This window comes from Sturnus vulgaris, chromosome 1 (assembly GCF_052056855.1).
Source record: "Sturnus vulgaris isolate bStuVul1 chromosome 1, bStuVul1.hap1, whole genome shotgun sequence".
Classification (NCBI taxonomy): domain Eukaryota; kingdom Metazoa; phylum Chordata; class Aves; order Passeriformes; family Sturnidae; genus Sturnus; species Sturnus vulgaris.
In genome coordinates this window covers 92,187,794-92,201,447 of record NC_142243.1, presented here as the reverse complement: position 1 = coordinate 92,201,447, position 13,654 = coordinate 92,187,794, and the positions used below count along the sequence as shown (strand labels likewise).

The 13,654-nt window shown below is 39.6% G+C and overlaps 1 protein-coding gene across 1 annotated transcript in view; it reads left to right on the top strand.

Moving 5' to 3' along the window:
• MOCOS (molybdenum cofactor sulfurase) overlaps positions 1–13,654 on the top strand; it is a 203,937-nt gene that overhangs the window by 76,576 nt on the left and 113,707 nt on the right. Inside the window, exon 4 of the mRNA XM_014880500.2 lies at positions 5,456–6,094. Within this exon, the coding sequence (XP_014735986.2) occupies positions 5,456–6,094 (639 nt within the window). The remainder of the gene's footprint in view (positions 1–5,455; positions 6,095–13,654) is intronic.

Below are 13,654 nucleotides of genomic sequence, written 5' to 3'. Positions count from 1 at the left end.
AGCCACTGTCTCTACTTTGACCTGTACTTCTGTGCAGAAGGGATTAAAATGCTAGTTACAACATTTTTTTAAAAAAAGTTACATTTAAACAAAATTAAACAAAAAAAAATTTTCTGACTCTGAAGTAATTTTTAAATTTCATTCTTATGAAACCCATTCATTAAACGACAATATGTTACATCTCTTCAGAGTTTCCATAGAGCAGAAAACAATGTGATGATATTTCTAAGGTCCAAGGTAAGCATCTCTCAATGCAAGTCCAAGCTGGATTTGTGAATCTGGGTAGCATGATGCTTAAAAATGCTAAAAAACAAAAAAATTAGATGTAAATGTGCAGCTGAAAAGTATCCTTTATGAAGTGCTTCCAAAACTTGAATAGTTAACTATATCTTCAAATCTGAATCTCCTGTTACAATGGCCATACTTAAATTTTAGTCATGACATTTATGAAAACTCATACAAATTTAAATAAATTGTGAATACAAGTATAAAGCATATAAACCACAAACTCCTTGACTATATTTTATCTTGCCAGCTAGAGATATAAATGTTTGCACCAATTGGAATTAAAGTATGGAAGGAAGAAAGCCTAGCAATATAAGTTGCTTTTCAGCTTTTTACAGCTGCTTTCAAAAGGTAGATTTGAATAGACAGAAATTGATGTAAAACATATATTAGAAGTATTGTAATCCTAGCAGCATGGAAGAAAAGCAATCAGCTGAATTTTGGGAGGTTGTAATGGAAATGGTGTAGTATGGGAGTAAGTTTGTTTGCTGCTGGTCTTCTGCTGAGAGCTACAAAGAGCTGATGGCATGGAGGAACATGGGACTTCTTGCATGAGGGGAGGGCAGCCAGGCAGCAGCTTTGGAGAGCATCTCTCTCGTCTAACTTAGGGTGTCACAGCATCCCTAAGGTAGCTGAACAAATAGTATCCGTTACCTTCTGCAGAGCTGCCAGCGGCACTGCGGAGTGATAGTTCTAATTAAACTATTAGTTCGGGCTTTTGGATTAGATAAATTAGATAATGCTACTATTCCCTTTAAATATATGACTTGATTATAGAAACCTTTAAGTATAAAACTCATTACTGATTTTGTGTGTATTAAGCGTATAAAATGAGACAGCAGGCTTGGATGGGTTGAAAATTGACTTTCTCTGTCAGTGTTTACTTTGAAGTGGAAAGGTATTTTGGCTCAGTTGTTGTTATAAAGATACAAAAGTTTCCTGGCAACTTTTTAAAATGATTAAACACCAGACAACAGAGAGGTCTCAGAATACAAACACACACCAGGAAGTGTGGTCAAGTCAGGGCATTTTCAGTGCCTTCTCTCTGGACAAGTTGCACAATCTGTGTCATGATCTGTGCTTCTGGGGACGTTGAGAGGACAAGGAGAAGAGGTGGCCACTCATGGTGAGCCTTCAGTGTCCTGCAGAGATGGAGCTTGCAGCTTCCTCCCTCCCCTTGCCAGCCTGACAGGGGATTCCTCAGCCTTTCTGCCATCTTGCAAGTGATGGCACAGTGGTATCCATACGTTTAATGAAACAATTGCCCTCTTAGCAATTTCTTCCAGAGTCCTTTGGAAGGGAATTTGTAACACTATAAAATGCTACTGCTCTTTGCAGCTGTCAGCTGTAGTAGATCAAGTTATCAGTTTTCTACGGCAAGTCTTTAGTCCTGCTGCCAACGGCGACCTTATATATGGCTATAAATCTTCCTGGAGTGTAATAAAGGTGTGCTGCATTTCACTGTAATGGGGTATGTCTTGCACAAAGACAGACAGCATTAGGAATTTTGTGTGTAATACCCAGTGCTTCCCAACATCCATGTCAAAACAGAGGATGTAGGCCTGTGGGCTGCAGAAATCATTGAGATGTATTGCAGTTTTCTATCTTGGAGTACTCTGATTTTATTATGGCAGTGCTGCTCTAGTTCAGGAGTTTGTGGTATCCATTTCATAAACCTTATTCTGAGATTCTTGCAGCTTTTCTGGTCTGTACATCAGAAGTCATCCTGGAGAAGAAAATTCCCTGAACTCAGTTGCTATTGCTTTATTTATTTATTTTCCTTTGCAAGGTTAGAAGTAGTTCAATTAAAATGTAAGTCTGACCTTAAAACTTCCAACTCTTTTGCAAGTACTGGATTCATAGCAATTTCATAAGGCATTTAGAGATTCAAAATGCAATAGGTAGCTAATTTGACTCACAAAATAATTTATTTCCTATCTAAGTAAATTAAAAATATAAATTGATTGTTCCTCTAGTGCTAGGAACTTAAATGGCTTTTTAAAAAAGGCCTCTAATTTATTTGGAGACTTCTGAAAATTAACCCTAAAGCTTGATTTTTTTTATTTTTTTTTTTTTTTTTTTTGTGAAAGTCAGTTTCTGGTACTGAACTGAATAGATTATATTTCAGTGTTGTGTCAGAGATTTTATTTCAGAACTGTTCTGCTATTTCTGAATTTGAATGAATTAAAACTAAATATAGCTAAAATAGCAATGAACTTTGTCTCACTCATTTTGAATTAAACATAAAGCTGTCACTATTTGTGAGCCTAAACAATCCAAAATAGTATTTATTGTTTTGTGGAATTCTGAAAATGTTTAATAAAAGTACTCACTGGCTCTGATATTCATGGTTGGATGACAGCATCCCATTATTAAATCCAATTCCACCATTTTTGCATTTCAGCTGTAGTCATTTAACGTCGTTTTTTGGTCAAATTAGATCCTGTGGTAAGTAAGTACAATTCCAATGGAGAACTCCAGGTGCTATTCTTATGCAAAATTTTGCTTTTTACCCAGTGTGTCTCGCTTTGCACTGAGCCTGTATGGCACAAAGAGGCTGAGTAGGGATGAGAACAGAGAAATTATTGACAGTAAAAGAGGACCAGACTTGATAATGGCCTTCAGCTTGTTTTTTGTTGTTGCTCTTGTCAGCTCACTCTAATGAAAAGATATTACATATTATGAATTTGCTCCTTATGAATTACATATTATGAATTTTAGCTCAAAATGTATTCTGTTTGTGCACTTACATGTGAATACATAACTTATCCTACAGCTCACAGAGGTAAAAATAGACCAAGCAGGATACTTTTTTGTTGTTGTTGTTGTTGATGATTTTTCTTATTTTTGCAATTTTGTTTATATCAGTGTGATTATTCCAAAATCTATCTTATGTGACTTATATGTAGAGCATACAAAAATAAGCCACATCAGATAATGTATTAAAAATTGTTCATAACCACAAAGACTCAACCTCCTTTCTAATCTGCTTTCCACCATTCCTTTCCCCTATAAACAGAGGTATAATGATTTCCTTCTCTATCCCTGAAGACGAAATTATGACTCTTGCTTTTTCTGCTTTCCACCTTACCTGTACCTAAATAAATGCAAGGAAAAGAATAAAGGCAGAATGATGTCAGGACTGAAATGCAGGGCATGGTTCTGAGTGTTAACCCTGCAGCCAGCTGGGTTAAGGGTTTCAGGTTCCTTCACTCAGATGTGCTGTATGACACAAACACGTGCTCCAGGCTGCAAAGCAGGTGGTGGAGGGAAAGGCTGCACGGCTCTGTGCAGGGGCAAGGGAAGTGATTCAGTGAACAGTGAGAGCAGGTCACAGCAATGAATGAGGCAGGCTGCCAGCTCAATACCCAATAAAAAAAGTCTGTGATTGTTCCTGTCTTCATCCCTAACAGGGTTTCTAAACTCTAATGGAAAAGTTTGGTTTCTATGAATATGGTCTTTAAAAATTATGTCCGGAGCTGTGAATGCTCGCAGCAACTATCCCTTGGCAAGTTTGTTTCAGAAAGAGTCTTACCAATTCTTTCAAATGGTTCCTTGGAATGTTTAAAGCCTAAATCCATGACTTGCTTCTTCATAAGAGTTGCAGTTCTTTCTTCATTTCCAGAAGAAATAAAATACCTACCATTTGCATCAGTTTTCAAAAATTTAAGTTTGAAGAAAGTCAAGTCTCATTTGGGCCTATGAATCCATCTGTTGCATCCTGTACTTCCCAGTACCATAAGAGTTTTATTCAACTGCGAAAAGTATTCATAATATCATTTCAGTGGGCCTTTTGAGAGTAGTTTTTTTAGTGCAAATTATCAAAGCCATTGCAATTGTTACTTTTCCAGTGTTTAATATTTGACTGCTGCACCAACCACCCAGATCTAAAACCATTTGCATGTAGCATTTGTGTTTCAGACTGGATGAATAAAGTTTTAAGGACTTTCACCACTGTCCTATATTTCAGGATTTTTAACTTGAATTTTTCACATAGTCTTTTGTGCAACTTATATTTAAATGCACCTCTATTTTAATTTTCTGCCTCTTCTAGCAAGGGAATATCCTGTTGTATAAAACATGCAAACTTTTAATGATATACATTGGAAACCAGAGTTCATAGACTCTAAATGCTGGTCTGTATCTTGGAATTCCACAGATCAGAATGCCAGCTGCTTGGAGAGCATTTCTGAACAGTAACATGTATGCTCTGGTTCAATTTTCTTTTCTCTGCTCCATTCACTGAAGATGTTTGTTACATTTTCTGTTTATATTAGTAGGGGTTTATAAAGTTAATTCAGAGAAAGTCCTTCAGGTGAAAAAGGTGAGAATGGTGACTGAATTGAAGCTGTTCCTCAGCCTCTGAACAGACTCATCTTGCACACTGCAAAACTGTAGTAGATGCACAGCCCAGCATGGGTACCACAAGCTGTGTTAGGTGGTGTTCACAAAAGGTAGTTTAGAGCCAACAAGGTGCTGTCAGGACATCAAAGAATGTGTAGCATAGGCAAACCTCCAGAGACTAGTTTGCTTTTCATAGTCTGTCTCATTGGAAAACATTAGATTTCTTCTGGTTTGAGCTACCTTTGTGGAGTGCAGAGATTACAGGTTTATGTGCATTAAGCCAATGGAAATGTGTGTTGCTTCTTGCTGCCTTCTGTTTCTATAGCTAATAACATAATCAAGGAGCAATGCTGTTTGCTAAGGTTTCCCTGTTGAATACTGTGAGCCTTAATTTGGATGCCCACTATTTAAGCAGATTATCTTAACTGAAACATATTCTGTCTGCTCTAAATATTTTGTAAACTGAAAACCCTCATAGTTTGCAAATAAAACCAGTCTCTCTGAAGGACAGTGTAATTTTAATTATATACAGGCTTGATGCTGACCCCACTGAGGGACCAGACTGGCCACTCTATTTGGAGCCAGTCAAATTGGCTTCTTAAGAACACGGCCACGTTCATTTCAACACTGAAAAGAATCTCTTGTGGGCAAAATTATTCAGGTTCCCTTGTTGAAGTTTATTGTACTGTTTGGCAAATCTTGTCTACTTCTATTAATATCTGATGTCAGAGTAGAACTTACGGTGAGGAAAACCAAAATATATCACACAGCAATAAAAGGGAAAAATCTGAAAATAAATGGATATTTTTCTTTTTTCATTTTTCAGAATATTGCAACACTTTCATACTACTGCTGAGGATTACACCATCATTTTCACATCTGGATGCACAGCTGCACTTAAACTGATAGCAGAATCATTCCCTTGGATACCTGAAGGCACAAAGCAACCCAGCAGTCGATTCTGTTACCTAACTGACAGCCACACATCTGTGGTTGGTATGAGGGGCATAACTGCTTCAATGAATGTCTTGTCTGTTCCAATAAAACCAAAGGAAATGTTGTTAGCAAAAAGCAGGCTACCAGCTGAAGAACAAAACTGCACAACACCTCATCTATTCGCTTACCCAGCTCAGAGCAATTTTTCTGGTACCAAATATCCCCTTTCATGGATACAGGATATAAAATCTGGGAAACTCTGCCCCATCAAAATACCAGGGAAATGGTTTGTTCTACTAGATGCAGCCTCTTATGTGAGCAGCTCTCCGTTAGACCTGGGAGTTCACCAAGCTGACTTTATCCCCATCTCATTCTATAAAATCTTTGGATTCCCAACTGGTTTAGGAGCATTATTGGTAAACAACAGGATTGCTCCCCTCTTGAGGAAAACCTATTTCGGAGGTGGAACTGCAGCTGCCTACCTCGCAGGAGAGGATTTTTATTTCCCAAGGAAATCCATAACAGAAAGGTAAGGCTTTGATTAACAAAATAGGATTTTTTGCTGATACTGTTTGCATCAGACAAATGTCTCAGGCTTGGCTTATGCACTGGGCTGTGATGCATGTGCTTTTTATGCATTTGGATAGGTATTTCACATCTAACTCAGTTTGTCTTATTATTCTTCTTTCCTATCTAAAGAACATCATCTGAAATATCTACCTTCCTTTCCTGCTCTAATTTGCCAAAACTGCTGAAAATATAAGGCTTCATTCAGTGACATAAAGGGCAATCCATGCATTTTTTTTACTTTTTATTTAAGGTACTTCCGTGGAAACCTGATTTGTTTTTGAACCTCTGCACCCAAAGTAGGCAGAGCAAGGCTGATCACACAGTGTAACTAACTTCAGTGAAATTGCAAAGTTAGGTCTATGTATTTCACTGGAAATGTACAATGCTTTACCCTCAAGACAAAGCTTTATCAGAATAACAAGTGCAGTAACGTACATTACCTACAACAAATACTTGTGGTGCTCTTATTCTTTGACTGAGGTTATGAAGTAGCTCTGAAGCTCTCCTAGAGAAAATAGAGGACACCCAAAGGAGGTCAAACATACACACATAAGAAAATGCAGGGTAATAAGGTAAGCTTCACCAGTTCCTGAACACACTGAAGCACCACTCTTAGTGATGCTTGGTCTCTCTGTCCCCTCCTTCATCTCAGCAACAACTTACATAAATGCAGTAAATGGTCTTTCTTCCTGTCTCACATCTGCACAATGGAAATGCTTGAGATCAGCATTTCATCACAGGATCACAGAACAGTTTGGGTTGGAAGGGACCTTAAAGATCATCTAATTCCAAGACCCCAGACACCTTCCACCAGACCAGATTACTCAGAGGCCCATCCAGCCTGGCCTTGAACACGTGTGCAGGGATGAGGCATCAAGGAACTTCTCTGGGCAATCTTTTCCTGTGCCTCACAGTAAAAAACTTCTTCCTCGTGTCTGATTGAAACCTTCCCTCTTTCCATTTGAATTTCGCTTTGTCCTGTCAATATATACCCTTGTAAAAAGTCTCTCTCCAGTTCTCTTGTAGACCTCCTTCAGTTACAGGGAGGCTGCTGTAACCCCTAACCTTCTCTCTTCCATGCTGAAAAACCCCAGTTCTCTCAGTCTGTCTTTGTAAGAGAGGTACTTCAGTCCTCTGAGCATTTTCATTCTCTTCTTCTGGACTCACTCAAACAGATCAATTTCCTTCCCATGTTGGATACCCCAGAGCTGGATGCAGTACTCCAGGTGAAGTCTCATGAGAGCAGAGCAGAGGGGCAGAATCACCTCCCTCAACCTGCTGGCCATACTGCTTTGGATGAATCCCAGGACATGGTTGGCTTTCTGGACTGCCAGCAGATTCATTGCAGGGTCGTGTAGAGCTTCTCGTCAATCAACACAATCAAGTCGTCTTCCCCAGGGCTCATGTCAGTTCATTCTCCACCCAGCCTATATTTGTGTTTGGGATTGCCCTGACCCACGTGCAGGACCTTTTACTTAGCATTGTTGAGATTTATGATGTTCACACAGGTCCATCTCTCAAGCCTGCCAAGGGCCCTCTGGCATCCCTTCCTTTCAGTGTGTCAGTTGTACCACACAGCTTGGTGACACTGGCAGACTTGCTGAGACTGCCCTCTATTCCACTGCTTAGATCACTGACAAAGATGTTAAACAGTGCCAGTCACAATACAACCCCTGAGGAATACCTCCTGTCACTGGTCTCCATTTGGACATCAAGCCATTGGTGGCAGCTCTTTGGATGCCATCATCCAGCCAATCCATGCACTCATCCACTGAGTGGTCCATCTGTCAAACCCATGCCTCCCTGTTCAGTTTAGGAGCAAGGGTGTCATGCAAGGCAGTGTGAAGTGCTTTCCACAAGTCAAGGTAGATGATGTCACTTGCTCGTCCCTTATCCACCAATGCTGTAGTGCCTTTGTAATAGGCCACCAAATATGTTGGACATGGTTTGCCCTTAGTGCAACCATGTTGGCTGGCAGAAATCACCTTTTTATTTAACATCTGCCTTAGCATAATTTCCAGGATGATTACTCCATGTTCTGGCTGGGCACCAAAGTGAGACTAACCAACATGTAGTTTCCCAGGTCTTCCTTTCCTCCCTTTTTAAAGTGGAGGTTCCAGCCAGTGGGAACTTCATCTTGATGCCTTGAGGAGCTGGAACAGACGCTACACACAGTGTTGAGGAGAATAAAATGGGTATTTATTGTGAGACCTACAAAAGGCCTACAAAAACCACACCCTAGCAATATAAGTGCCACAGTCATGGCCCCTGCCTGGATGGGTCCAATATGGAAGCAAAAGGAGGGGTTGGTCACGAGTTCTCACACCTTTATAGGTTTCAGTCCATTTGCATGCAGGAGTCAACTATCCAATTAATAGTCTCAAATAGGGAAGTTTCATCCTCCTTGCTTGCTTGTGTGTCCGCCCCCCTCTTTTCACGTTGTTTATGCTTAGGGCTTGAAGAAACCTTTTCTTTTCCTACAGTGGTCCATTCCGTATTCTTCCAGTTCCTGCCTTTTCATTCTATGACTTGGGCAGTGTGGCTGGAGCACTTACTGGTGAAGACAGAGGCAAAAAAGTCATTGAATACTTCAGCCTTCTCCAAATCCTGGGTAACCAGCTGCCCTGATCCCTTCTGGAGAGAGCCCACATTTTTCCTAGTCCTCCTTTTACTGCTGATGTACAGTTTTCCCTGTTTCCTTCGATGTCCCTGTGCAGATTTAATTCTGTCAGGGCTCTGCTTTTCCTAGACTGATGCCTAGCGGTTCAGACAATCCCTCTGTATTCCTCCCAGGCCACCTGTTTTTGCTTCCACCCCCTGCAGGCTTCCTTTCTTTGTTTTGGTTACACAGAAAGGTTTAATAACAAGAAGTTCCTTGTTATCCATGCAGATCTCCTGGCAGTTTTGCCTCTTTGTTAAGATGCATCATTTCTGGGCTTGGAACAGATGACTCTTGAATCTTAACCAGTTCTCTTGCCTCACTTTTCCTTCCTCTTCCTTCTAGGGCTTTATCTCGTAGTATTCAAAAAAAATATGAAATACATGTTGATATATATAGCTATATATAATATTATAGACCTTGGAAAATAATAGAGGTGAAAAGGGGAAATAGTAAAAAAACTCGTCATTCCTTTCCATTGTTTATGGACGTGTATTCAGAAGCACGATGACCTGCATCTCCCATGATGTGAATATCTGACCTTTCATTGTATGCATACTGGTGCTTAATGCATTTGCACCTCTTCTGGGTGTGTGCTCTGAATGTTGCTGGGGGGCTCTGTTTCTGGACTGGTAAATGCAGAGGCTGGCTGCATCCACCCGGCTTTTGCCATACAAGACCATGCATTATTTCTGAATTGGATGTTACAGTGAATGTCCAGGTAATCTTTTAATATAAAAATAAAAAGAACAGGGGAACATTGTCATTCTGACCTCTGTTTCAGATTTTTCAAAGTAAAAAGGCTTTGAAGTGCAGCTTTCACTGAAATTCAGGATGACAAGGTATAGAAATCATGGGATCCCAGGGTGCTCCTGCATCATCTGCAAGCCAAGGATAAAACTCCCTTTAATTTCACCTGGGCAGACTCTAGTTTCCAAGCAGCTTTTCTAGAGGTAATTGATACATGAATCCTGAGATTGCATAGGAGATAAAAATATCTGAAATGTGTTTTAGATCTCAGTTCCGCTTTTATACTTTCTTTAATTAAAAAGGGGAAGATATGTGGAAACCTGGAGGGGTAACTATTTCTGGTATCATTTTCAAGAGTTTTCAGAAGTTGACTAATTATAAACCTTTCAGGTATCTGAGGCTCCCACTGTTTCAAGGGCTTGTTTTTACTGAGTTCAGAAGAAGGGCCCGCCTTAACCCTCTTCTACAACAGAGTTAGAAACAAAGGAAATTGACTTCTAAGGCTGGGTACACAATATGTAATCTTGGTATGAGGGATTAAAACTAAAATAATCAAAACTGACAGCTGGATACTAGTTCCTGTTAAACACCAAAGTGTCATGCAGACAGTCTTAAGTCATTACTCATAGGTCAATATTTATACTTGGCCTCATCTGATCCTTTGGTTGTTATTTGAAAAGTTAATATTCAAAAGTTAATGTTTAGAGCATTACTGATGCAGTCCCTAATTTCTCATTAACTGTAGAGACTTAAAGTTCTGCCTGGAGAGGCTTGAAGTTTTTAAAAATAGGTCAGGAATGAAGATAACTTTCTTGAAGAGTAAAAACAACATGTTGCATTGACATTCTCAATCAATGTGATTCAAGCTATATCACTTTTTTTTTTTTCCTCAGCTGCTGTGGGTTTTGCTTTGTTATGTTTTTAAAGTGTTTTCCTGATAATAAAATATAAGCAGAGCAGTTAGGAACAGAACTACTACACTTCAAATGAAATGCCAGGTCACCGTGGCCAGAGTTAATAAGATTCCCTTATCTGTGGGCCATGTTTCCATTTCTTTGCTAGTGGCTGAAACAGCTGGGTCATTATATGTCACATGAACAGCAGCTCTAGTCAGGTTTTATCCCTGACATATTGCAGTAGGGAACCTCCGTCCTTGTAGGCATCCAAACCCAACTGGCAAAGGCCCTGAGCAGTCTGGTCCAGCTGGATATGCTTTGTGCTGAAGGTTGGATTTGAGATTCCCAGGGGTCTTTTCCAGCCTCTGTGCTTCTGTGATTGATTTTGTGTACCTCTCCCAAGCTCCATCTGCATTGTCTCTTCAGGCATGTCTTTGTAATTGCAAAATGCTTTATTTTTAATTTTATTCTTTCTAAAAATGCTTCATTACAGTGTGTGATTAGTATTCAGCTTGAATACACTGAAACATGTCATTTCATGTTGTAATTCATAAGGAAACTTGAACTCTAGCAAATGTCACTGGAAAAGGAGATTTGAATATATGTGCCTGAGTACCACTAGCAGAAGGTATTCCCCATTCGCACATAATCCAAGAGCATTGTACTAAGAAAATAGCATTTTCGAAGTCAAGGTGAAACTTAAGTGGGAACATGTAACGAGATACAGCTTATCCATCTTTCCTTCCCAGGACTGTTAAAATGGTTGCCATTTTCTTAATAGATACAACTTTTGCTAGTGTTTCTTGTACTTTATTTTGTTGTTCCTGCTATATAAATTAATGTACTGCAGTCTCTTTTACATTTCTTTAATACCCTTAAATCACTTCCACATTTTCCCATTTCATGTCAGTAGCCAATCTTCCCATCTCAACTTCAAAAATCATGTTTATTGTATTTTCATCCTTGTATCAAACAGCTTGACAAATTACTATTATCATTCACAAATCTAGCCTCATTTCCCATGTTTTTTTTTTTTCTGCACGGCATGAGATAATAAAATAATATGATTATGGATAGCAAGAATTCAGTGATAAAATATTCATCGTCTGCCCTATTTTTATGGAAGTGCTATTCAGAATCTGATCATCCCGGAATTTATGACTAAGGGAAAAGGAGCTATTGTGTTATCTGTAAATTGGGTATCTGCATCTTAGTCCAGCAGTGTGAAAAATCTAGTGCATTAGCTGTTGTATGTTGTTCATTTCCAAATGCATTTTCAAAAGCTTTGGAAATGCAGATGACATGACTTTGTCCCTGACGAGTTACAGTGACTCTTGCCTCTGCTGCTTGAATAATTTGACAATCCCAAAGCAGCACCCACAGTTATGTAGTCTATTATGCATTGCACTTAGCAACAGTAGGTTTCTTTATTCTTGATGCTGTGGCTAGAGATCTCTGGGACAACTCTGCACATGCTTATGCAGGGTATACTGACATGGTTTGGGTCCTCAGTTTCATTCTGGATTTGTGTGTGCTGAAGGGAAGGAAGCACGGCATGAAAAACAGAGGCAGAAAACTAGTGATGAAAACTAAGGTCCCTAGAGCTGTAGCTGAGACAAAATGCTGAGGCTGGGTAGTGAGTATGCAGCAGCTTGAGAGTCCTTTGGCAAATAAAGCTGATCTGCTTAAAGCAATCACTTTAGCATGACTGTTTCTGTCAGCCTAGAAAGAAAGAATGTAGTGACAGGTGCTGGCTTGTTCCACAGAAGCTCTTCATAGTGCTGAAAAATCACCTAGGGCCTGGACTATGCTGAGAAGAGCGCAGTCCTTATGTGTAAGCTCACCTTTTAGTTTGGCACATGCTCATTGGCTCCACACACAAAGAATCTGGCCATCTGCCCTTGATTACTTTAATGTGCTAGGTGGACTTAAGTATTACCCTGTCAAAAACCACATTCTGTTTAAGAATTTTGCTATGATGCTTCTGCATTTTTGTGGTGTTTAGAGATGTCCAAACAGGGCCACTTATGGGAGAATTTCCAAATCTGTAAATTTCCTGAACAAGCACCCTTTCAAATAGCAGTGATGGATTTCAGATTATATACTTCTGAAGTGGCAGGGGTCTTCATCTAATTTCTAATGGGTGTTTGCACCATGAGAATAGCTTCTGCACCTGGCAGACCTGTTGCAGCTACTGACCAAGACTTGTAAGCCTAAACAGGTATCAAGACAGTGAACAAGTCTCTTCCTTCCTCTCAGCACCCAGTGCCACCCTGTCCTGCAGAGATGAGAGGTGAGAGGTCATTGAGAAGAACTGAATAGGATTCTCACTCATCTGTTCCCTGTGTCTGAAAGGCAAAGTCCTTTCATTTAACTGATAGAACTTAATTCTGACAATTTTTATAACTGTTTTTCAAAACAAGAGCTGTGGAAAAATAAAAGGGTAATGGTAAGAAGGTTCAAGTAGCCAGTTCCCTTCTCTGTTGAAGTGTTAGTATCTGCTGGCAAGCTTCATGCATGCAATCTGTTTTGTTACCTCTCAGGACGTCCAAGGTGGCAGTTGACATTTGCTTTGTTTTTCTGCCAGCCATCACTGCAGCCATCCAAATTCTTCAGTATTTGATGCAAAGGAAAGTTTTACTCATTTTTTTGTTCCAAGTCCCAACTCTTAGTAGGCACTCATGTGTCATTTTGCAGCTTAATCCTTTGGGTGATTTTTTTTTCCAATACTGAAGTTTTTTCATTCCCCAGCATAGTTAGATTAAACAGAAAATTGTGCATCAGCAACCCAAATGCTAACCTGAGGGGATCACTTTTGATCTTGATTCGCCATGGGATTCATCTTGAATTGCTCAATCCAGGATAAATTTAAAGCAGTGCATCTGATAAATGCTTGTAAAGCACAACCAGACACTTGAAAATATGTTTCTTAACTTGGATTAGTGGGCAGTCACCTAAACAGAAGCAGTAATAGAGGTAAAACTTTGAGGAGGCAATACAGTTGGCAGAGGTGGCTTCTGCCAGTCAGCCAGCCCCACCTCTATTCATTTGCATACTCCTGGAGCGTCCAAATACCAGGATATAATCTACAGTATGGAAATAATTACAGGAGGTGTTTTCCTCAGTCAGGGGAGGTAGTGGATCTTACACTCTTTTTAGAAATGTGCATTATAATGAAATCAATAAAACCCAGAAATACAAAGAATTTTTTAAC